The sequence below is a fragment of the Diplotaxodon limnothrissa genome, linkage group LG9, assembly GCF_057381915.1.
Source record: "Diplotaxodon limnothrissa isolate DT_005_m linkage group LG9, D_limnothrissa_male_GT1.1, whole genome shotgun sequence".
In the NCBI taxonomy this organism is placed as follows: domain Eukaryota; kingdom Metazoa; phylum Chordata; class Actinopteri; order Cichliformes; family Cichlidae; genus Diplotaxodon; species Diplotaxodon limnothrissa.
Window position 1 is genome coordinate 12,285,023 of NC_140604.1, and position 26,091 is coordinate 12,311,113.

General features: G+C 40.0%; 1 protein-coding gene across 2 annotated transcripts; it reads right to left on the reverse strand.

The window, feature by feature from the left end:
- Positions 1 to 497: 497 nt before the first annotated feature.
- rnpc3 (RNA-binding region (RNP1, RRM) containing 3) lies at positions 498 to 21,481 on the reverse strand. Of its 2 annotated transcripts, none has more exons than XM_085361954.1 (16): positions 21,448 to 21,481; positions 20,475 to 20,625; positions 20,328 to 20,375; positions 20,121 to 20,230; positions 19,893 to 19,982; positions 16,671 to 16,782; positions 15,958 to 16,026; positions 13,867 to 14,009; positions 12,839 to 12,964; positions 12,308 to 12,453; positions 8,033 to 8,230; positions 5,923 to 6,017; positions 5,204 to 5,262; positions 3,090 to 3,222; positions 924 to 1,001; positions 498 to 514 (listed from the first exon to the last, which is right to left on the reverse strand). In XM_085361954.1, exons 2-15 carry the CDS (start codon positions 20,619 to 20,621, stop codon positions 933 to 935), a joined length of 1,545 nt encoding a protein of 514 aa, XP_085218080.1. In that variant the 5' UTR covers positions 20,622 to 20,625; positions 21,448 to 21,481; the 3' UTR covers positions 498 to 514; positions 924 to 932. The 2 variants fall into 2 exon arrangements, with proteins under 2 accessions (XP_085218080.1, XP_085218079.1); XM_085361953.1 differs by lacking the exon at positions 498 to 514 and adding an exon at positions 677 to 778.
- Between the last annotated feature and the right edge of the window lie 4,610 nt (positions 21,482 to 26,091).

Below are 26,091 nucleotides of genomic sequence, written 5' to 3' on the forward strand. Positions count from 1 at the left end.
TGACGTGAGCCAAAGCACACTTCCAGTATTGCTCATACCTAGAGGACAAAAAAAAAATTTTTATTTCCAAATCTTTAGATATGATGGCTGCTGAGGGGAGAAGTTCACCCTCCAAGGTTTACTCTCTATAATCACACAGATGGAGCCAGCCAGGGATTGTAAAGGTAAGCTAACCCAGTCCCAGCAATTTTTCCACACACAGCAATCTGTTTGGTTTGTTTGCTGTCTCTTCAGGACTGTGGGTTTTTTTTCCCCCCCACTGTTTTGACAGCCTACCATCTGCTTCAGAGCCAATCTCGATCTCATATACCTTCCCCAGTCTGTATTTACTCGGCTGACAGGACTTCAAGTTTGGGACTAAAGATAATCAGTAATGATAGTTTGACTGAAGTGTACGCGCAAATGCTGACACGTGTTTGAGGCGATGATTGGAATAAACCACGACAAAAATAATTTTAATAAAATATTGTATTTAATGGCAGAAAGGAAGAAAACATGCTCTGATGACCTCCACCTGAAATTCAGTCAAAAAGGGCAGAAATCAATGAAGAAGTTTAAGATTCAAAAATAGCTTATGGTTACAAAGTCAGTGCTAAAAAAAGACATAAGATACAATAGGCTAGAAAAAGAAAAGAAACCAAAAAAAGCTATACTATAATAATATATTTGTGCTACAATATCTGCAGTTAAACCGCTCCACCCTCATTTTTTCCCCAAAGGATATGACACAATAAGGATACAAATGGTTCTGCTGGGCCACAATATCAAGCCTTGGTATCTTGAATAGATAAAGTGTAAACATAATTGTGAAGCGAAAACACCATTGCAATAAACATAAGGCTTGTTCTATATATGCACAGTGGCATCATGAGAAAAGGCAAATCATTTCCATATTATCATTTCATCACCATATCATCGCTCACCTGCTGACTTCACCTCTGTTTTGGCCCTCTCTTGGTAGCTGTGTTGTCTTGTTTCGGTCTTGCAGATCGAGCAAATTGCTGAGAATTGTAGAGTTAAGGTCTGGGGCAGCAAATATTTTCAATTCTATGTACTACTGCAATCTATAATTCATTAATTATCTCACAGCCATGGAGTGTCATTTATTTCTGAACTTGCACAGAGCAGCTTTAGGCCACATCGGCCTTCTTCCTTGTGACACTCACTGCCTCATGAATTTAATCTGAGTAAAGGTCTCAGCTATTTGTTCATAAATGCCAGAAGACTTCTGGCCAAAATTGACCTTATAAGAGTTTGGGTCTCTTGGTTTCCTGAGGTTACCTCACTTACTCAGTGACATAACCATAATCATACAGACTGATAAACAGTTCACCTCACGTAGCAGGTTAAATAAAGAGAAGAGATCCAAATGTGTGGAAGACTGTGACCGGAGTGTTTTTGCTAACAAACCTCAGACTAAAACATATGAGGATTTTATGCCGGGTTTTCTTCAAGCTTACTAATTTTTGCAGCTCTTGGTAAGTGCCATACTGCAGTCTCAGGCAAACTGAAAAAAATCATGACAGGGAATTCAAACTGGGACTGGCTGTCCTCTGCCTAAAGATATCTGTACCTGAATGAACCTCTGTTCACTTTCTGATACTGCAAACAGACTAGAAAAATATCACATTTAAGCTATGAGTACATGCTTATTTCATTTTACAACAAACGTACGCAAACAAGCCAATCCAGGAAACATTTCTCAGAATAAAGGACTAATTATACAATAATAATTGTAGCGTATAACTTAATATCCAGAGCAAAATTTGGGATTAAAAATCTTAACATTTTTACAGTAGCAGTAATTATATAAATAATTTTTGGGAAAACTTAATTTTTTGCTCAGAGTTGGATGAGAACGTTGACACCAAGCTTATCAGTGTAGCCAGCAGCCACTGTGAATGGTGCAATAGCAAGTGGCACAGCTGTTTGTTATTACCTGGTTGGCCCTTGCTTTATGCTAAGCTAATCTTACTGGCAGCCTCCATCAAATTAGTTTTTAATCAAACAGACTTGAAAAGGCACAGCATTACACACAAGAGGAACCAATAAATGCAATCTCAAAGAGTCAAGCAGCTGAGATTGACACAGAGATCAGAAATGAAGGTGAAAGGTAACAAAGTTAACATGTCAACTTCAGGTCAGCCTGCCAAGTGAGCTTCTCCCAACACTGCTGTTGCTGCTTGGACTGCTCCATCAACTGAGAAGACTTCTTTTAATCTTTTATTGCATTATATTCAGATTTTAATTTATTTAGATTGAATTTTTTTTAATTTCCTATTTATTTAGCTCCCACTGAATGTTTTTTTTAAGTTTTCTGAGCTACTTTGTATTTGGATATGTAGCAAGGTCAGTTCTCCTGCTTTGGAATAACGTCCAAACTTTTGGAATAAATAAAGTGCATTCCCATACTGATATCTTCTGACATAAAAAATACCGGCAACCAAAAAAAAAAGACCATCCCACATTTTACTAATCACATAGTGGCTAAAATATTATAAATATGAATAAAACTGAATTGATACTGAGAGACAAATTTTATCCTCTTTTTTATTTTTCCTGCAACACAGCTGAATGCAGGACAACACCTGAAGTAAATTATGCTGCAGACATCTCTGTTCACTCTTTGAGCTGAAAGACTAATATGCTGTCGACAAGCTAATTGGGTGCAGGATGCACATTAAAACACTATCAAAGTCAATAGCCTTGTTCCATTAAACAAGTTCAAATGTTGATGCATGGTTATCTCTGGAAAGAGGAAGAAAAACAGGTGGTGGTTCAGAGCTGCCAGATATTAGACCATATCCTCCTGAAGGTACCGAGGACCAAAGCCAAAAGCACATCTGTGAAAGCAAGTGCCCACTTGATAAATCATCTCTCAACTACCCCTTGATGTCTGTACCATTTTCTGCACGTTCACTTACATGTCATAGCCACTTAGATCACTTCCTTCTGTTTACCATGTTTTTACCTGCACTGTATTGTTATGCTAAATAATGCACACTAATGGTTACGTTTTTAAATCCAAACAAATATCAGTGCAACCTGAATTCACACGTTGTCTTTGTTTCATCTGACAGAAAGGATACAACAACCAGAGGTTTGTCATAAAGTACGTAGCCGTTGGTTTCCTTCAGGGCTTTCTCTGCACTCTGCACACTGGGGAGTCCGACGAAGGCCTGCCCTTTCATCCGCCCCTCCTTCATTAACACAATGTCAAACCTATGGAACAGGAATAAAGACACATCATTATCATTCAAAGCTTGTGGCCTGGTCGACTCAACGTTAAGCTCTGGCTTTTCAGCGTTACAAAAGGAAAATGTTATCTGCTCCTGCGAGCTCATAAAACAGCGGCTGTCGGTCATGCGTTAGTGAGACCCAGCAACCTGCAGGTTTTTATTCCAATTAATTGATTCAACTGAGTCGATATTTAGCTGGTAGAATAATTGAAACTCTGTATTAAAGTGCAGTCTACTACCAAAACATTAGGCATGTCTAACTACACTGAACACAACATGTCTATCCAGCACACAGTGAAACCTGAAACACTGAATCTCTCTTCTTCATTTCTAATCATTTGGCAACATCAGGTAAGCAGATGGACAGAAAAAGGTAGCTGACTAAATCATTATTTTAAGGTTGACTTCATCAATATAAGTACATGTTAATGACAAACAGCTGTGTAATCACACACATTAACAATTTAAAACTGTGATGACAAAGAAATTTAGAGACGACAGAAAGCTGTCTTTAATTTTGCTGCTGCACAGCTGACTATGAGTGAGCAGCTGCAGACAGCTGGTTAAGTTATCAAGTGACAACATTCACTCACGTTCACCTTAGTTCTCTTAGGACCAGCTTTTCTGTGCTACAGTTTATTTGAATTCACTAAAGACAAGCTGTCATTTGCACAAATCATCAATTCCCCAAAAACCTGAGATGCTGTTGAAAATACAATTAAAAACAAAAATCTCCCAATTTTCAAAACCCCCATAGTTAACTTAAAACAGGATATTAAAAAATCATATATAATATTTGAAGGTAAAAAATGTACCATTTTAAGAAAAACATTAGCTCATTTTGAATCTCCCCCCATTTATGAACGAGACCCAGAGACACTTGAACTTGACCCAGAGTGGGCACTTCACCCTCTTCTGGAACCATGGCCACAGACTTGGAGGTGCTAATTGTTATTCCCACCACTTTGCACTCAGCTGTGAATGTCTCCAGCGCAAGCGGCAGGTCACCATTTTTGGAAAACATGCACCCTGCATACCCCATATATGCATATATAAAGGTTTTAGAGCAACAGAGCTCTCATACAGACAACAACATATTTTGCATATTTCAGCAATACGATGCTAAACTGCATCCTGCACAAACATCTTTGTAGATTACTTCAGACCTTTCCCCAACTGGAAACATTTTGCAGATCATAAAATTAAAAAACATGAAAGCCAACAGGAAAATATGAAAGTTCAGGACTGTTGAGCAGCTAGAATTCTAAATCAGACAATAATGGGGCAACATTCCTCTCCCAGCAGACCAACAGCTGGTCTCCTCAGTTCCCAGATGTTTGCAGATTGTTGTTAAAGAAGAGTGAATGCGACACCATGTTAAACATGGCCCCACAACAACTTTCTTATACATGTTGCTGCCTTCAAATTCCAAAGGACTCATTTTTTTCCCCTTGAAATTGAACATTTTCGCAGTTTAAACACTCAAAATGTTTTCACTGTTGCAAAAAAAGCTGGTGTTCAGAACTCTTTTTCAAAAGTGTTGAGGTCACTAATTGTTGTAAACGCCAAAGAAAAAAGAAAAAAGCCAAGCAGGTCACTAAAGTGAGAAACTGATTGGCTCGCAGAGTTGCAGTTTCCTTTTTATCACCTGAATCTGTGTTCAGAGTCCGTCCTCAACATAAGCTCGGTTTGATGACTCAGGTGGAATATTCATTTGAAGTAGTGCTGATGCACAAACATAAAAACATCCCTCATGATCTCTACATCAGTTTAGGTACTTATTAATAACACAAGACAGTGTCAGCATGAATAAGTAAAAACTCTCAAGAGAAAGTGACAAATTGCTAGAGTCAAAAAATAGCTCATGAAGAGAAACTTGGGGGGGGGGGGGGGGGGGGGGAGTGAATCACAAGTTGTGTTAATATGAAGTAAAGACATGATACGGAGGATTGATGTTAACATACATGTTTCTCTCCTCTTCTGACGAGAGGTTAATGTATCTCCCGTAGATGTACTTCAGCTCCTGAAGACAAATAATAAACATTAGCAGCAAAAATGATTAGGATTTTATTTATTTTTTGTGATGCATCATTACAAAATTGAATAAATATTAACCCAAAATGTTGATGACACATTTGCTTCGCACTTAATTGAGTCTCTCTGCGAACTAGAAGGCAACAAAGTAGCTTATTGGATAAATCAGCTCGACACAGCCGGGAGGTTAACGGTGGAGATTAAGGCAGCCTGACCTTCAGGTGAGCCCAGAGACGCCCACACAGAGAACACTTTCGCTGCCACCTTTTTTCTCACCTTCACCAGGGCCGTTACTCACAGCTGTGAGCTACGGCTAAGAAGGCCTGCGAATTCACTGAACAGCTTCCGTATCAAATGTAAGGAAAGAAATATCACCATTTTCCCAGGAAGCATAGGGTCAAACAGTAGTAATGTATGACATCATCCTGATATAATGCATTGCAAGAACACCTTTTATGAGGTAGTGGCACCTGTTATATGCTTTATGCAATAGCAGTTATCATCAAGCTTCTAAAACAAGACATTTTTAAAGATAACTGATGCTATGCCAATTTAATATATAGGACGATGATCCCAGACTCTCACGAAACAACTCCAGTGAACCAAACAACCGCATAAAAGTGGATCAAAGAGCTAAAATTGGACCTACCTTCTCTTCCACTTGCTTTGCAATGTTCTTCACGTATAGTCTGCAGGTCGGCTCGCCAGGTTCATAATTTTTAAACACAGACATCCTTTTTATCTCTGTTTTAAAAGAGAGAAGGAGGGGGTGCCTTGATGCAAGGTGAATTTCAAAAAAAACAGGTACAAAGGATCACAGGGCTGCCTATACCAAAAAATTTAAATAAATTCAAAGTCGTTGCAACTCAATACCATCCGCTCAATGTTTTATTTAAGACAGGATTGAGAAAGAACTAGGCTTAGAAGCTCCATGACTTTAAAGCAATGATTACATGTATGAACTTGTTTTTCAGTGTAATTGGGCATATCGTGTGTTAGCTGGTGTATACGTGCTTCTAAAAACACGGCGTCAGAGAACGTGAGACAAAGTATTGGTTGGATAGCCCAACTATTTAATAAAGGTCTACCTTTCTGTCAAATTTGCTCTCATGCCAGGGAGAAACAAAACAAGTTGTATAAAATGGTTTAAATATACATGAAAATGTGCATTTTTCCACATTTAAACCTATGTAAATGGACAGCAGAGCCAGAGGAATGTCAGTGTTTATTTGGAGGTGTGTTTTCACCTATTCAACTAAACAGCAGGATTTGAAAGCAGCTCTGCCCTGAAGCTGAATTTAAGCTAACCTGCCCTGCAAAGCCGAGTAGACCTGTAAATGATAATTCTGTCTGTGAGTCACTGGATAAATTGTAAATAATTACGATAACGGAATCTTAAAATCACAACCTCATTAGAGAAAATGACTTGTAATCATCATCATCCCTACAATCCTGCTAATGTCAGTAATGTTGATCATTTTTGGCCTTCCTGAGTAATGGAAGTTTCAAAGTTTTATATAACACACCCCAACAGCTAGACAGACAAAAGCACTGGGCCACCTACCAGATCAGTCTTTGAGCTGATGTCTTATGAGTCAGCAGAGCGTTGGTGACTTTTAGCCACTATACGCCTCAGCACGCAGCGCCACCGTTCTGTAAATTTATGTGGCTGCCACTTTGTTGCCGACACGCTGTGGTTCCTAACCGCTTCCACTTTGCAATAATACCACTTACAGCTGATTGTAGAGTATCTAGGAAGGAACTGATCGGCGGCAACAAGTATTACAGTCAAGCTACTTTCGACTGCTCGCTTGTCACAAGGGGCTGCCGCAGTGGGAAGCTCTGCATGTTTGATGTGGCAGCTTTACGGCAGACGCTCTTCCCAACGCAACCCACAAAGGGTCTGGAATTACCTTCTGGTGGTAAACTCGGGCTGGAATTGAACCAGTGACCTTTTGCCTGCCAATCAAACATGTGAACCACTAAAGGTAGACTGCACGGCTAGGTTGTTGATTCTACACAGGGAGAACGATGTTACTTTACTCCCTTATCTCGTCTTAAAATGTTTCAGATTAACAATATGCTGACGCTGAATGCTTTGATATTTTGCACTCAAAAAAAGGTGAGTGTAATATTAGACAGTCACAGTCAGTAGAAGCTAATTAGAAGCAGGGTTTTGCAATGCCAAAAGAAAATTCTGTTCCATATTTACCACCAACTCCTGTTTCTGTGAAGGATTTCTTTCAAGGCAGATTTTCCACAATTTGCACTTCTTTTTTGTTTTAGCCATGATGCCTCTCAGCTAACTGGCAGTTTACGCTAATATGCATTTCAAAGTATCTACTGCTTCTACTCTACTCGCATCTAAACAAAGGAGGGAATCAGAATATATTACAGCTCCTTGAAATGGAAAGCAAGGACTTTTGGAAACTGACACAGCAGCTGATGCACAATAAACTGGACCAACAGAACAACAGTTCCATGAAAAAGTGACTACTGTAATCACATAGCTAACCTAAAACTGCATTTTTGGATCGTTTCTTACTGATTGATTAATCTGGTAAGCATGAAAATGATGTGACTCAGATCCTGTGGCCTTTGCAGTGACTAGATCACACCCTGCATCACACTATGCATTTTATCCTTACAAAGACTTTGAATTGATGACATGCTGATAGCACGAGGTGGCCCAACCCCTTTACTAAGAGACTTTGTTGCCTTTTCCTTTAATCTGTCACATTTCTGTGCGTTACATTTACCATCTCTTGACAGCCGTCCTTTCTCCAGCTCCTTCCTCGAGATGACATCTGAGACGAGATCCTGCTCGTTGTCACTGTGCTCCTCCTGCTGCTTTGATGCCTGCGTGCTGAAGTAAAGCTTCCCAAAACCTTTAGCCTCTGCTTCCTCCTCATTGCTGCTGGGCTTGATCTCGCTCTGATCCACTTGAATGGACGATGCTAAGGGAGAAAAGTGTAAGCGTGCTAAAACCTGTGTATCACATTGTTACATTAATTATGCACGTATTTCTCATGTGCAACTAGGTTAGATCTGCTCAACCGCTTTATGGTATCAAAAACAGGAGGATGACACTCTCCCTCTAGCACAGTTGAGGTTTTCAAAGTGTTTACCAGTAGCAGATGGTGAAATAATCACTTCCAAAATGTTTATCCTCTTCAGTAAACAACACCAGCTCTGGATGGGGATGGGAGGGTGGAAGCAAATCCTCTTGGTCACAATTAGTTTAACATATTGATATTTAAATTTCTAACTGTGGCATCAGTATAATCCGAGTTGGAAATAATGATTTCTTTGTCGGGATTAATACAACAGGGTTTCATAAGGCAAAGAAATAATGAAAAAGGTGGAAGGTTAAACTTGGTGGCGCTGACTACTGGAAGACGAGCAAACATAAGCACATTCAGTCTCTGTGAAATAAAGAACTGTAATCAAAATTCCCTCCTATTTTGCAAACATGAGTTTGAAAGGCGGTGGAAGGATAACTCTTTTGAGGAGCACATGAATATGCACACACACACACACACACACACACACACACACACACACACACACACACACACACACACACACACACACACGTTGTAGATGGAATTACTAAGAGCAGTGAGCCTCTACAAATCCGAGGAGGGTGGGGGGAGTTGTCACCCACGCAAGGTGTATGTGTGTGTGCACTGGAGCAAGCAGCGTTGGGGAGCTTTTCTGATACACTCTCTGCAGAGAACTAGATCGCTGCTTTCAAAATTATCCTTCTCCTTATCTACCCCCACCTCCCCTTTTCATTTAAATAGCTTGTTTATCGGATCCCACACCTCCACTTCCCCAAAACAAGACTAATCCAAAAAGCCACCTGTCATAGTTTATCTTTCCCCTGCCTTTAGGAAATCTTTTGTGTTTGACTTTGAGATCTATTTTACTTCGCAGGGACTTGCCAGAGAGTGAAGTTGTAGCTAGAGAGCAGGGAGATAAGGCAAACAGGGAACTGCACAGCTGACAAGTAACACAGACTGTGCCCTCAATGACATTTGCTCATACAGATAATGGTTAAACCTTTTTGGTGGCAGTTTCTACCGTGATATACTACTGTGTAACACTTGGCTGCGACTTCGTCCATGGTGCGGGCTTTAACTTATGTCAATAGGAACATCAAAACACCTCCTGCATCAATGTGATAATAAACATGATGTATAGTAATAACTAAATCCCTACACTGCCTCAGCTGCACAGAAGGACATAAGCAAACCCATCTTTAAACTTTTGCGATATATTTGGAGACTGCAGCATTGGTCTGATTTATCTTAACGGTAACTATAAAAGTAGCTTTTTGCATGTCTTAATACAACTTAGCCTTTGTTTCTCACATGCTAGAGATTTAACAATTTTCCACATCTGTCGCTCAGTACACATGTGGATTTTTTTTTTTTTTTTTTTTTTATAAATAGAGGGGGAAAAGCAAACTTCGGGTGGGTCATCCACATAAAGAACGCCGGTGGGTTGATCCCTGACTTCTCCAATCCACATGCTGAAATATCCGTGGCCAGGACATGGACAATACATCCATCAGCATGTGTCAATGACAGAAAGTGCTTGAAAGCTATGTGTGATCATGGTTAACTAGCACAATCAACATTGGAAACTGACTAATTAACATTGCATCATTACATAGTTGTCATGGCTGCCACTTCTCATTTCTTAATGATGTCATATTTTAACACTGCTTATGCTAATTTAAAACACGCGGTAAATGTCTGGAGCTTTTCTACTCTACCTGAACACTCAAAGCACTTTACACAACTTTCATCATTCACTTTTATTCATGCACGTGCTCTCTGTCGAACATGCACACACATTCATTGGTGCACTGGAGAGCAGCTCTGGGTTAGGATCTTGATCAGAGGTATTTGACATGCAGACTGGAAGCAGCCTGGGATCAAAGAATCAACCTTCCGATTAGTAGATGACCTGTCCTACCTCCTTCTACAGTTTCTGCTCTTCACCTTTACCACATTTCTACATCCTCATAAAGTTTATTAGTAACTCACTGAGAGCTCTATAGCTCTGGCAGCAGGTTGGAAGAAGCAAATTATAGAGATCATATTTTATTGTTGGAAGTAGGGCTGCTCAATTAATCGAATTTTAATCATGATTACGATCTGGGCTTTCAACGATCATTAAAAATGACTGAGCCGATTATTAGCCCCTCCCTCATTTATCCGCGACACCTTAAAGGCCGGTCCGTGAAAATATTGTCGGGCATAAACCGGTCCGTGGCGCAAAAAAGGTTGGAGACCGCTGATTAAGAGGACCCGAGGGAAGCTCGGAAAGCTAAGCAGAAGTTATTTGGAGAGTGACTGCCGTTGGTTGAAAAGAGTTTAAAAAAAAAAACTTCAGTGGTGTTGCACACTATTTTATATTATTTTTTAAAAGTCATTGTTAACCCTTTAAAGCCGGTCAGAGCAGCACGCTCCGTTTTGCGTAACTATTTTTAAATCCCTGTAGAACCTGGACCATGTAAGCTAGCGCAATAATTTGTTTTGCATATGAAACCAGAGGAGTTGTACTTACATCTGATGCCATCAGCTTGTCCTCGGTCACGGTTTCGTTCCACATATAGCTTTGCAAAAATTGCATAAAAAGCGCTTGCAGGAACAAAAACATAATATTCCAGAAACACGCTTTGCCGTTCCTATCAGCTGTTCGTAACACTTCCCACAGTGAAATGATGCACAGGCTGTTTTCTTTGCAAATTTGCATCATAGGATTGTTTTTTGTTTTTCCTGCAGTATATAAAAATTGCTGTATCTCCAAAATAAAACTATGAAGACACTCAAAATAAATTTCCTGTGGTGGGAAACTATTTTTTGCAACTTTTTTTGTATTTAAAGTTTTGAGGGATAAACCTCTTAAACTTCTCCAAGTAGAAATATATGTAAACAAAACAAAAGCGATTTTCAATTTTTTTTTGTAGTTTATTGCACTTTTTTGCAATTTATGTAATTACTATGGACTTAATGCATACATATTATTAAAATATGGGCTATAACAGTTGTATTGATGTATAGCAACTTGAAATGCTCCCACAAATGGCACTACAGCATGTAAAATAAATAAATAATATAAGCTCTGGTGGACTTGGTTCTATAGTAGGTCTTAAAGGGTTAAATAAATATCGTCAAATAATCGTGATCTCAATTTCAGTGAAAATAATCGTGATTATCATTTTTGCCATAATCGAGCAGCCCTAGTTGGAAGTATTAAATCCACCTTTAGCAAAGGTCTGTATATCCCTCTTTGGAGTCGCACTAAAAGTTAAGCAGCGATTAAAAGTAAAAATGAATAAATATCTTGTGATAATTAAGCACAAGCATTTGGATGGTACCTTAAAATGTAAATAAATTAAAAACAGATAATTTACTGTGAAATGATCCTTGTCATTCTGTAATCCTTTAATCATATTATGTTACATTGATCATCGTCTGTGCCTCAAGCTTTCATGTCTTGTGCATAACTAAACACAAACAAATTACGGTCTTGCAAAGCCACCTGTGGTTGATGGACGACTTCTTCTATCTCAATTTCCTTTTCAAACAGTAACTCTGGCTGAACTGTATCTTTCCAGCGTCATCAGTACAACTTAAATAAGTTCAGTCAAGAGAAGGACCAACAATAACTTTGATAACTGGGACAAAAAGTCTCAATTTCATTTTTGTACCTTTTTTGTTACCATTTCTGTGAAACAGTTATTTTTACCCTTCAACAATGGCAGGCTCCTTTATCTCAGCTCTGTTTGTCCTTTTCAAAAAAAACAAAACAAAAAAAACCCATCATGAATTTCTACAACTGATTAACTACTCTAAACTTCCTCCTGCTTTCCTCTTTATATTACTCGAAACTGAATATCTCTCGATCTTCAGTTTCAGAGGCATCAGCTTGGAAACTGTCATGACTCAACAAAAAAGCTCAATCCAGTAAAACTAGCCAACATAATTGACAGCAGAAATTGTGGGAGGGAGGATTACCTTTGCCTTCGTCGTCTTCAGGCTGAGCTGGCCTACTTCCTTCAACAGCAGCTGCTACATCCGGAGCTGAAATGCGGAACTCAATTTTCCTCGGACCGGCGGCGTGGGGCTGCTCAAACACATCCGAGGGCTGCAGAGTCGCAGCACTGAGGACAACAAAGACAATCACTGCTACCCTCTACTGCAATCTCTAAAAATAACCTACAATAAAACTGAGCTTCTGAGCCCCTTACGGTTCAGGATATTTTGTTCTGGTCAACCTGAGATATTTCCCAGTCCACAAACATGTGGCCAGGAGACTGTGTGTTTGTGTATATTTATAGTTTAGTAACAGAGTTTGTGGCCTGTCATTAAGGGAGTGTGTGAGTGTGTGATGCTGAAACAACAAGTCTCCAAGCCGCACGAGGCTGTGTTTATGAGGAAGACTTATTATCTGGAGGTTTTTGCCCTCTCTCTTTAGCTGCCTGTGAATACTGTCCTGAGATGAGCTATGCGTGAGGACTGTGACATGCATGAGTGCCTTTGGTCTACCTCTGAGAGTCTGGCTTGGGAGCATAGAGTAGATCCTTGATCCTGGGCTTCTTTCGTTTTGAAGCTGTTTTTGGTCTCAAGGGTCGCTTGCATGCTTGGTTGACCAGGCCCATCAGACGAACAATCCTGAAATAAACCAAGCATAGGGAATAAGGGGGAAATCGTCCAACTTGGTCCAAAAAATAAAAAATAAAAAAATCTATGAAGCTAGTACTGTAATCACACATTTGCAAATGTATATGGATAGTTAAATATCTGCTGTAATCAGATTTAGAAATGTATAAAAAAAAAAAATTCTCTAAATTTATATTCTGATTTGTAAATGTGCAGAAGGATCATTGATTTTCCAGGTCTCTGGAGCTCAGCTGGAGGGCTGGGACATCACTTTGGTGATTATCTTCTATAACACGTCAGTCTAAAATCATCCATAGGTGGTCAACTAGGGAGGAGACCTGGTGACCTGGTGACCGCAAAGACAATAGTATATGATTCACACTAGTTTTTTTTTTACTCATCAGACCATTCAGCATCCTCAGACCCTAACACTGGAGGCACAGCCGTTCTGGAAGATACCACTCCCATCAGGACAGGAATGTTTCATCACACCATAAAGGTGATCACTCAGAGCAACTTCATATCGATTGGCAGTGACCCAAACCATGCCAGTATCATTCCACTGACAGCCAGCCAACGCCGTCGATGTAAGGTTCAAAGATTCATATTTGCCCTTTAGTTTGTCACCTGCTGCTAAAGTGGAGCAAAAGTCAGACACGAAAATCTTTGCATTTACACAATTGTGGATCTACACGAGCTTTCTGCATATTTAGAAAATATGACAGGGAGTGAGATACAGATGTGAAAGTCTCCACACACGTTTGCAACTAATCTTTTCTCTAGAAAGATTAATACTGATGAATAATATGTTAATACGCCGGCATGACCGTTAGCTATGATGAGGTGCAAAACTATCTGAAAGCCAGTCTGACTGTCTCAAACAGTGTTTGTGCTGCACTCTGTCGTCGCCTCACCTCTCTTTGTCTTCGTCGTCTCCACTCTCATACTCGGATTCTTCCTCGCTGCTCATTTCCATCTCCTCCTCTGGTAAAGGGGGATAATCGGGAGGGAAGGGAGGAGGCATGGGGATGGGTGGAGCAGGAGGCAGGAGTTCAAACTGCGGGAAAGAAAATTACATGGCTTAGCATACAAATGGGAGAAGCGATGGCTGATTTTGATTTTAAATTAAATACAGATATTTTAAATTCGACAACAGTCAAAGGAGACGACTTTACGGTACTAAAAACAACAATTATTTTTGCAGTTGAGCAACCTGACGACCAGCTTCTAATAACTAATAAAATGTAAGAAAATGAGCGCACAATAGAACCAACGTGTCAGAGGAAAAAAGGAAACTCCTAGCACAGCTGGACACAGCATTCCCGGACATTTTGCATGAGAGAGGATCTCTCCCTTCACATCCTATCAATTGTTTTTTTTGTCTATGACTTTGACATTTTGAACATTGGAATTTCCTTGAATATTGAGCATCATTGCTCTGCTTCTGAACCACCATGTCAGTTACATACAGTTAAATGTAAAGTTTCTGTTGTATTCTCTGTCTCTGCTGTTTTTGCTGCTTGCATGTGTACAGTATATGAACCCTTTTGTAATCACTAAGGCTGGAAAAGACGAGTGAAAGCCTGACTTTAATAATTAACGGACCCTCTAATAGCAGCAGCCTCCATCAGACCTTGGCTGTAGCTGCTTCTGACACTTCCAAATGGTTTTTGGCATCTTTTTGGACCGCTCCTCTTTACAAAGCTGTTTCAGTCCATCAATATTTCTGGGATGTTTTGATTAAACACAATTCCTCAGGTCATGCCACAGAATGAAAACCGAGTTAAGGTCAGGTCTCTGTCTTGCGAGTTTCATCCTTTTAACCATCCTTCTGTTGATCTACTCGTGTGCTTTTTGTCACTGCCCTGTTGCATCACCCAACCTCCCCTGAACTTCAGGGCATGGACTTCTTGCCTGCATTTCTCCTGTAAAATTCATTATTCCTTCAATGATAGCAAAGGAAAGTGTTTTGGGACAGGCGGTTGATTTTCTTTTCTCTTTTCCTATTTTGCAAACCTTTTTTGTGGACTGTAGCGCTTTGGGGTGTCCTTCCATTAACACAATTCTTTCTCAGCGCTTTTCTAACAGTTGAGACATCAAAAAGGATTTCACAAGTTTACCAAGAGATTTCTGCAGGTACTTTTATGTTACCCTCGGGTTGTTTTTTCACTTCTTGCAGGACTGCACACTGTGTTCTTGTGTGATCTTTGCCCACTCCACTTCAGCTAAAGTAGCAACCTGTCCTGAATTTGTCCTATTTGTATGCACTTTGCAGACTGATGAGCACTCAGGTCTTTAGAACGGCCGTTGCAGCCTTCTCCAGCTTTGGGTATAAAGCCTGCTGTGATTTTGTTGAGGTATGGTTCATGCCAACCAATCATTTGAGGGAAGAGCAGCACCTGCATCTGCTTTACTGAAACACCAAACTCAAAGTAGTTTTTGGAGAAGTTCTGAATGTGAATATTTACTCATTAGTTTTCCCTGTTTGTGTATTATTAGTTTACTCAGACTGTGTCTGAATAAAGTACTCATAAAATACCTTTTATGAGTACTCAGTGTAGAAATACTGATCATACTAAAGTGTTCCTGCATCTGAAAGTGTGACGTGAACACATGAAAGTTCTGATGATTAATAAACAAGCTAACTAGTACATTTGTATATTTATATGTGCATTTTGACAAAAAAAAGAATATGAACTATGAATGAAAAGAAAGTAGGAATATTTTGGCTGATCTGGGAAAAGTGCTCACATTTACTGCTCAAACATGTTCTTTTTACATTTAAGAACTTTCAGTCTCCGTATTTGGGAGAGTCAAAAAGTTAAGGAAAGGTAGGGATCTATAGTTCTGCTCATCAACCTAAAGACACACAGCTGAGTGTTACTGCCTTAACAAGCTGTCTAACTCTCAGAAGTACATTTTGTGAAACATAACACCTGCTTTTATAAAAACATTTACACACTTGGAAAGAGCTTTACATTCAGTGATGGTGTACAGAAGCTTACCATGGGTGGTCTGGCTGTGATTGGGCCAAAAGGACATGGCAAATTCATCTTGTTCATCAGATGAAGTACCTGTATAGTTTGAGATACGAGTTTGAGAACAGTGAAAATTCATAGCACAGGCTGGGGGGAGAGAGCAGGTAATATAAATATATATTGCCGCTCTCAAACAGGCAGCCGGAAACTCGGGCTCCATATGTAAAACAGATTTCCAGGCTTTCGCATACAAATACGAGGATCAAGGTGAGATTGAGGCTCGAGTGAGATGCCTACAATGAGGCAGAGCACCGGGAGAGCTTCTCCGAAACACACTAGCACCACCAAGCTGCTGACACGGGGAACAGCAGCAATTAAAATCCAGGCAGCGCGGCTCCCAGGGAAATGTTAAACCCATAACTCATGCCGCCCACTTATGGTTTATTATTAATACTTGCTTCCCAAATTGAGATTTAAAAAGGCAAATGTTTGCTGTTTGATCTTTAAGAGCCTGGATGCAGTTCAAAAACCTCTGGGACACTTATTCCAGAATCATATTCCTATTTTACAATATAAATGTAGGGACTCGAAATGCTGTCACATTAGCTTGAGTTTTTTCTTTCCTGCACTAATTCCCACTTACCAAAAATGAACACAGGGACATCATTATTATGGCCAGCATCTGCGCATCAAGGTAAAATAACAAATAAAACCACACAAAGGAAGCTGTGTTTACTCACTTGAACATAAAACTTTGGCACGCTCATGAGGGCGTGTGTTATATTTGTCAGAATGCCATTAGAGGGTGGTGGATATAAATATTTCAAAGTGGGATTTGATTGAAACTTCAACCTGTAGGAGACAAAGAGAGGGGGAAAAAAAAGAGTGTTAGTTTAAACCTGCAACTCTCTGCCTTAAACACAATAAAGCCTTCACTGAAAAACAGTCACGAGAAAAAAAAAAAAAGTATGGAAATTAGCGTGGAAACAACTGACGTTTTGAATACATCTGAAGGAGCAAACACTCGATCCATTTCAAATGAGTGCATACAGATGAAGGTGATGTACTCTAAACAAATTCAGTCATTTTCTCAATTTCTATACACAAAGCAGTCAAACGGGAACGAAGCATGTACACTTCTATATTTATCTCCTTCACCTTCAAATCTAAAATTGGAATCCAGATTAAAGCACAAGTGATCCGAGTCTGCTCTGGGGAACGACAGGCGGAAACGGTCTGAAGCCAAGAAATCCTAAAAAGGACTAAACCACGCTTGGCCGGTGACCAGACAGGAAAACACCCAACCTTTAGGAATAATGTGCTCTGTACTAGCAAATCAAAAACAGTGTTTTGGGGTTACGCTGTTAGTTTATGGCTTTACGGAGCATGTCCCTTGCAGTCTCTGATTCAACTGTAAAGTCTGCATCACACCAAGGACTGCTTGAAGATCATTTTAGGCCATCTGCTCCAAGAATTAATGCTGAACCAGAAGTGACTTTTGAAGAGGATAATGATCCTAAGAACAGCAGCAAATCCACCAAAAAATGGTTTCGGCATGAGAAACGGAGAGGTAGAGGAGAAGGAACGGTCTCGTCAAAGCTCAGATGTAATCCCACTGAAATCATGGGATTAAATCATGCAAGAAAACCCTCAAACATCCTGAGAATGAATGAATATTGCATATAAATTGGTCAAAAGTTAAAGCAAGATGATGTCAGAGACTGGCAGACAATTATGTAACACGTCCCTGTTTTGTTTTTTGTTCTTTTTATAAGCACTGTTCAAAGATAATCACGCGTTTGCTTTCTCAAATACTTTTTATGGGATAAACTTCTTCACATGACTATATGTCAAAACAGTCACACATCAGTGTGTGGCCCAGGCAGTGGCCCTACCTCTTGCTAGGAGGCCTGTCATTAAGATTAAAAGCACAAGCCATGCCGTGTCAGCACAGCAAGGTTGGTCCTCGGGAAATAGATTTCTTAAGGTGCCAATCTACACAGCATGGGACAACAAATTCACCTACACTCAAGACTAATGAGCAAAGACTGAAGGTAGGAGAGAGTTATTTAATTTGCCACTAGAAACAGCAGTTAAAGGTGCGGAGGCCTGGTAAATGGTGCCTTAACAGCACTCCAACTCACCTTCGTCATCATTTGATTTAGTGAATATAGATTCTGTTGTGTTGCGGCTTGAAGCCACGTCATCAGCAAGATGTTTTTCCCCACAAACATTTCTCCTTTGTTCCAGCGCTCAACCACAACTTCTCCAATTAGAATGAAAGCAAGCTGAAGTTAAGGACTTAACCACAGAGCCTGACCGATACTGATATTTAAGGATTTTAAAAAGTCATTCTGATCTTTTGAACCACTGTTTTTTTTTTTTTAGATTTTCCAAACATTTGCAACATGTAGTCATTTATTTACCCGACTTGACTGGATCAGCTGGTTGTTGTGCTTGTGGTTCCAAACACGTGCTTCTTGTGTTTAAAATTGAAAAACAGGGATGTTGCAAAGCGCCCTCTGGTGGGCAAACTATGAAACATCAACACTCATAATATAGTTGAAGGGTGTTTCTCCCATTTCCTCTTTACTTTTAAAACGTTCCCTTACCGACCATTATGAATGCAGCTAATATTATTGGTCGCTAGCAGCAAACAGCTAGTAGGGGTCGCCGATAAAGTCGGACTGTGGTTGTATGCCTCTCCCAGCTCAGTTTTTTCCAGTTTGCATCAATGTGAAATTTGCAAGATGATTAAAATCTCCCCTTCTGCTCTTTAATTATTAATGGCCAGGAAAAAAAATACATGTTTTGCAACGCATCAGCATATGAGTCTGTCTGATTTGCACCTACTCAAACAGACTTTACTTATTTCTTCTAAAGAAAACAACGTAAAATTGTTTTCTTAATTATTAGCATATAATTTGCCACAGAACAAATTGCAAAAATGTAAATGTGTACAAAATGCAGTTCTAGCCTTTCTGCTTATACAATGATTGAATTAAGAAAATGAGCATAGCTGACCACTATTTTAGAGTCCCCTTTTTTTAAAAGCACAGATTAATGTATTTTAAATTCACTTAATATCCCTCAATGTATTATTTAGTCCATAAAAGGAACCAAAGACTAGTGAAAAACAGTGAAAAACATCAGAGTTCTCCTTCTGCAATCACATTTTTGCTGTACAGGAGATTTAAAATACGCCGTCATTGGTGAACTCAAGCTCAAAATAACCAGCAAGTGCAGCTAGCAGGACATCTCAATTTGTCCCTAATCCAACCTTTCTACAAGCTCTAACACACCTAAATGCAATATACTCGTCTAACCAGACAGCACATTCTCTCAGTTTGTGCAGACTAGTATTAGAATATGGAGCTCTTAAGTCTGGGTTGCTGTAGCAGCAGCAGCAAGACAAACTGTCAGAAATGGAGTGAAAGGTATCAAAGACCACCTGGTCCCACCAACTGGCAGGACAGACGGCCTGTCAGGCGCTCAGTGGCAGCCTGGCTATCTAATTGGACACAAGGCGTTTGACAGCTCCCAACTACAGCTCTCAGATTCTCATCCAGGTTTACTGTCAGCCAGCCTCCAGGCAGTTTCTGCATAGCCAAACTGGCAACACTCTGACCGCAGTTTGGAGAACATGTGTCACACATGCATATTTAATCGAATAAGACAGAGTTTGGGCAGGTAATGACTCACAAACTCTGGGTAATGGGAGACAGGGCCTGTCACCAAAAGGCAGAATGCAATATAGTGTTTTTGTTTTCTTTTTTTAACCCCACAAAATGGCAAAAAGAACAAAGACTAGAAATCTACAAGGTATCTAATGAATAATGCACTAGAGAATAACATCAGCCAAAAAAATAAAAATAAAATAAAAAACAAAACAAGTGATAAAAATAAAATGTTTCCTTCCCTCATGTCACACCAGCTTCATGATGACATGCTTTCATTCTTACCCGAGACTCGGTGCAACGCCCGTCTCTATGATGGGAATATTTGGCTTTTTACTCTCCTGCTTCTTCTGCTCTTGTTTGACATTTTCACCGCTACAGAAAGGCAGAGGGGAGGTTCAGACCACTACAAGGGATGCAATCATCTGCTGTTAACTGACAGAGGCATTAACAGTCCATCAATTTACATAAGAATGAAGGTCTGTGCAGCCCGGGGTTATTCAGACAGCTCACCTTTCTGACACAGGCGGGTCCTTTAGCACTGTTATGTGATCTTGGCCTTTTGCAAACTCCACAATGAGTGTCTGATCAAGAACCTCTAACTGATGGAGTCTGCTTAGAGCCTATAAAAAAAAAAAAAAAGATGTTAAGGGGACTGAAAAAGACCATACAGGACAAAGTGAGAGAAAAACCAGAGGAAGTCTCAAACAAAACGCTTACCCTTGCCGCTGACTTTTCACTCCTAAACGTTGCAAAGGCTGCATGTTTCTGTGGAAATGGACAAACATGTTCAGACTGCCTGGCAACTCAAATGAATGTCAGGATGTGAGATACAGCTCATGGGATAATCGGTGAGGAGAAACGTACCAAGCGGCCCCTGTTTGAGAAGACTCTGACTGACTCAGCTCCGAAATACTTCAGGAGGTCTTCCTTCTCTTCCTCGCTGAGCTCAGCTGGTAAGTGGTGGACAAGCAGTGTTTTACTGCAGTTTGTTTGGACTGGGTCTTCATTCATTTTGCTGCAGGACAGCAGTAAGAGAAATGGCAGCAAGAGAAATGGCAGCAAGTTAAGCTCACAAACCTCCAACAGTGAGCAGCACTCACCTCCTGTGTCCAGTGATAACCACTACCTAATAAGCAACCTTTCACCTAAAAGAGCAATTTCACAGGCTAACTGGTGGTGCAATGCCTCTTGATACTGTCTGCCCCACTGATGCTTTTGACCGGCCCTATGTTCAATATCTAAATCGTTTAAATTGGTGCCAGCCTTCGCATACAATCATATATAATAGTCCTGTGACCATACGAGTAGTGAAGATTTAGGTTACACCAGATGCAGCACATCAGTCTGATACTAACGCTGATGTATTAGACTGGACATCTGACACGTGCTTCTAACAGGCTGAGCAAGCCTCTGTTCAACCCCTAGCAATCGTTAAAGACAATGAGAAATGTGCGTGACTGCAGGCTGAGGTACTAGGTTTAGGCTCATTTATAGAAAAACGTTGGTATTTATTTAAACAAATGATGCCGAATTAATTAATGAATTATGGTCATTTAAAAAAAAAAAAAAAAAGCTGAAGTGAAGCGATATAAGACGTGCTGCTTTTTCCACTAGCAAAGCCAAGTTTAATATGCCTTTCCTCCAATAGCTGCTCTACTCCACGATGACTAAGTCCTTACCGTAATGTGCCGCTAACGCTGGTACTACACGGAGCTAACGTTAAGCTAATTTATCTCAGCCTTTATATGTTCTGGACACTTTCGAGAACCAAAGTAAAGATTTTAAAACATAAAACAGAGTTCCAAACCGCAATAAACCTTTCTGATCAGAAACTTGCCTCCAAAACCAGCCAGTAAACAAACCCACTTCCGTATTCTCTTCTTCTTATAACGTTTGACAGCATCAGGAATGTACATTAGCGCCACCCTGTGGACTGGAGTATAAAATGCCTAACTTCTTTTTGCGAGTCCCCCTTCCTCCGGGACTCTCGTACAGAACACGCATATATGTAAATATAATTTTAAAATGTACTAATATGTAATATTTGATAGTAATACATAGCTCACTGAAGCTTCTTTCATCACTTATTTGAAAGCTAAAGCTCTAGTGTTTATTATGAAGGAAATACCGGAAGTAGTTGGTGTAGTCATTCAGTTAGACCACTATAGAACATACACGGTAACAATAAATGGTTAGTTTTGGTCTCATGTTTTATAGATGAACTTAAATTATAGCTCGCATTCTGTATTCCTTGTTCCTCTAGTGCGCATCATTTTAATACTGATTTAAGTATTAAAATGATGCGCACTAGTGGCTTCAAGTGAAGACTGACAATGGGAGGCAAACCTGAGCAAAGCAGTCGAATTAATAAGCCGATAACGTGTTACAGTAAAGACTGACATGATACCTTCTCATTTCCCACAGAGATGGCTACTTGAAGATGCGTGTTTTTATCGCCCTCTAGTGGTTACAATGAATGACTAAATTCGTCAAGCCAAAGGTGAGAGCACGTGGACACTTCCAATGACTACCTCCAAAATACAACGACAAAAATCGAGGAAATAAACAAATACGGGAACCTGTCAGCGTGCCTGCTCATTTCGAGGTTTCTTGTGCACCCACACGTCCAGCCGATACATTACGATTTAAAAAAAGAAGAAGAAGCATATTTAAGCTTCCTGTACCAAAAAAAAAATCTTATTTTTTCTTTTTTTAAATTATTAAATCACAATACGTAGATATCGATTCATAGAAATTTGTTACAAAATTGCTGAAAACAATATTTTTTATGCTAATTGCTCTTTCAAAAGTACAATAAAGTACACACTTTCTTCTTCTTTCCCGGTCATGGATTCTATATCATTTAGTACAATCCATGTATAAATGCTATAAAAAAATTCAGAGGCACAATAAATTCACAGCTCTATGCAGTATAATGCGTTAGTGGTGATTTTTCACCAGCAGGTGGCATACTCACTACATCAGACTCTGATTAGTCTGACTGCTCTAAGCAGGTTCAGCAGTAACTTCCAGATTCTCCCTTAAGCCACAGTTATATTGTATTTTATTATTAAACAAAACAGTGCGATGTGATTAAAGCTAAGCGTGTTTTAATAATACAAAAAAACCTGTCTAATGTAACTGACCATTTTCTAAGAAAAACAAGTTTACAGTGTTCTTGTTTGTTTATATTGTATGAATTCTGATCTGTTACTGTCACAGAGACTCAAGTTAAGATCTGTCCTTCTCCTGTCCAGCCTCGTGAAAACATCCAGGTTCCTATCCCCACCTCTGAGAAAATCTCCCTACACCTCTCGAGGTCCCTCCAAATTCCTGGCCAAATGAGGCCTTTTCTTTGACGAGCGACGCGAGGGCATTCCTCATCAGGGGGACACAATACCCCCTTTCACCGTGGCCTGGCTCTGAAATTTCACAGGTGATGGGAGGAACGGCGGACACTCGATCCTCCCTCCCCTCTCCAGTGTAACACATCAGCCTGAGGAAGCGGGAATGTGGCTGCTGCATGGAGAAAGAGAAAAAATGCGGAGTGTGGAGCACTGACTCAGTATCTGTTGACTGTGCTGAGAGCATTATTTCAGGGACTAAAGATGCAGATTGTTAATAATTTGTGATGAAATCGTGATGTTTGACATATCAGAGGTGGCTCAATCGCACCGTTAATAAAATGCAAGCCCCACCCTACATATGGGTTTTAAGGAAAGAGGTGAAAAGCAGGGCATGGACTACTAAAACTGTAAAAGAGTTTCAGGTAGTGAGAGAGATGAAGATGAAAGGCTGTGGCTGCCTCTGTAAGAAATCTGAGGAAATGACACAATTAGAAAAAGGCCCCTGTCTTTCTCAGTAGGACATTTTAAATGCAGAGAGGCCCCCGTGGGAGATATTGATGCTCCTACTTGTCATTTAGCCAATCCTCTCATCCAGACACACTTACAGCTTTGGGATGCAGAGTAAGATTCTCATTTCAGCCCAAAAGAAAAAAAGCTTAGCAGCCTTTCAGTGATTTATTGGAAAATCAAACAGAGTCATTTGGAGACGTTAAGGCTCAATATAGAAGCAGCATGCTCCTTTTAAGTGGAGGTGTTAGATCTATTATTTTTATTTCCATCACTGCTGCACTGCTTCTCTGTCTCTCTCAGAAAACACAGTATTACTGTTTGTTTTATTTCCAAAGCTCATTTTGATAGTTTTTATGCCTGCTAACTCGACATTTGTTACTACAGCCAGGAAACTGGTTGGTGGAAGCAGTAGAAAGCAATAACAATCATGGCACATGAGCTGAGTTGATCTGGATAGTATATGTCAACTGTATTTCAGTATTTAAAAAAAAAAAAAAAAAAAAAAAAAAAAGCATTGCATATATGAAGGTGTCCACTTAAAGTAACATCCTCTGGAAAAGTGTATGTAAGTTCTTACTGCTGTGCCATCAGTGTGGTATTAAAACATGACAACAAACAACAACAACAAGCCTGTAAATCTCCCAGACTTAATCTGTAGTCTTCTGATTTCCTCTACTTCATGAAATTTCTTGTAGACTTGGCACAAGGTGGGCTCGCTCCCCCCTCCTGCCACACAACAACAACAACAATGCGTTTTGGTCTTTGCACAGAAAAAACTATAAATGCTTTTGTCAGTGCTGAGCAGGACAGGCAGGTGAGGTCTGGTGATGAACAGTGTTGTGGAAATGGTGTTTGACGTGTGATTAAGGCATGAACAAGACCAGAGGCAGGGGTTTTCTATTTGTAATCACTGATATTAAATCCTAAGGAGATATCCTGATTTGGGTAGTTAGCTGAGGCTAAATGAGGCTAATGCGGGATTTGTGGTACTGCGTTTGTGTAGGTATTTGTCAGAATGACCTTTGCAGATGTACTTTTGAGCAGTCCCCCCCAAAAAAACACGGTGAGTGTCAGGTGTAAGGATTGTGACCAAGATGCCCAAACAGGTGTGTGAAACCTCTTGAGATCTGTAAGTCACGTGACAGTGATCCTGGCTTAGAAAGAGACACGGTGACAGTTTACTGCAAGTTTTTGTTGTTTTTAATACTTTCTTCCTCTTCACTATAAAATAATTCTTTGTATATTCTTCCTTCACTTCATCAGCGGCTGAGCTAAAACACCAACAACAGCAAAAATGTGAAGAAGAGCAGTTTTTGACTCTAAACCCAGTGGTCACAGTGTTGGTCTGCAAAGCTGTGTGTAGGCTTTTTAAGGGACCAGCACACAACCGTGCTGTTCCTGGTACTCAGCTGTGTTGTCAACAGCGGACCAAGAGTTAGGAAGTTCTGGCCTAGTGCCAGTTACCAGATTATGGTTAGGTTTGAGGTGTGAAGATCCGGGCCTGTTTGGGCAAAGAATTAGCACTTTTATCCTTATTTATGGACCAAATATGACCTGAACTGAGCAAAAATGAAATTTTGAAAAATTCGCTAAATTGCTGCTTTACTTAGTCAGATGTTACAATAATAGTTTATAATGCGATATGAAGTGACCTTGCTTAGGTGTTTGTGTTGAATTAATTATGTTTTATGTTGATGTTAATCTACCAGACACAGTTTCTCTCCTGGCTATTTAAAGTGAAGGCACAAGGATTTAGGGGAATGCTTGAAATTCTACTTGCCTCTTCAGTATTGCATCTTTTTTCCCCGAGTTTGCCCACCAAAATACTTTCCTGCGTGGTTCTACCCACACAAGAAAAATACTGGAAACTACACACACCGACTCCTGTTTGTGAGTTTGAGGGACAACCTGAAAAAACAAAAAAAGAAAGAACCTTACAGCATTTCAGCTGGAAGAGCGATCCGAATAAATTCAAATAAACCTATAAGAAAACGCACGCTTCCTTCATATGTGATGAGTGTTTTTGCCCAGAAATTCAAACTAATTTGGGAGCAAAATAATCTCTTCAGGCTCTGCACCTTCAACAGGGTCCTACAGTCCTCATCAACTCCCCATGACCAGTTTTCCCTGACTGGACACACAAGGATTTAGGCTAATACCCCTTAGACAGTAAACTCAGGTCATGCCCAGCCTCTGACGCTTTAAATGGACTCTTTCATGGTTGGGGGCAATGTACAGGGCAAAAGGGGGCTCTGTGGTGGGATAGTGTGTATTTCCAGAACCCATCATGGAAACAGCATTGAAGAACTTAGACTCCACTATAACATGCCTCTATTGTGCTTGTACAAATATGTCACATCAGACTTGGTGGTGCTGATTGAGACATGTCTGTTTGTTTGTTTTTTGAAATTTCCTTTTATACATATTTTTTAAATAGTCTTTGTTACTTTAGTATAGACAGACCTAGTTACCCGTTTCCCAACCCTGGGTTAAAGTATTCTAACTGACTGTCTGCTCTGGCTTCACAATGAAGATGTGACAGATAACTTAACATATTTGCCCAAACGTCAAACTATTCCTTTCACAGTGAGTGCACCTAGCTTTCATTTTGCTAGTTGCATGCA

Excerpts from the sequence above, each read along its gene's own strand:
- rnpc3 (XM_085361954.1), bottom strand. The coding sequence starts at position 20,621 with ATGAATGAAGACCCAGTCCAAACAAACTGCAGTAAAACACTGCTTGTC. Across the intron at positions 6,018-8,032 it reads AGGACGGCTGTCAAGAGATG|AGATAAAAAGGATGTCTGTG; the intron begins GTAAATGTAACG and ends CTTTTAAAACAG. Across the intron at positions 3,223-5,203 it reads TCAGAAGAGGAGAGAAACAT|GTTTGACATTGTGTTAATGA; the intron begins GTATGTTAACAT and ends CCTGTTCCATAG.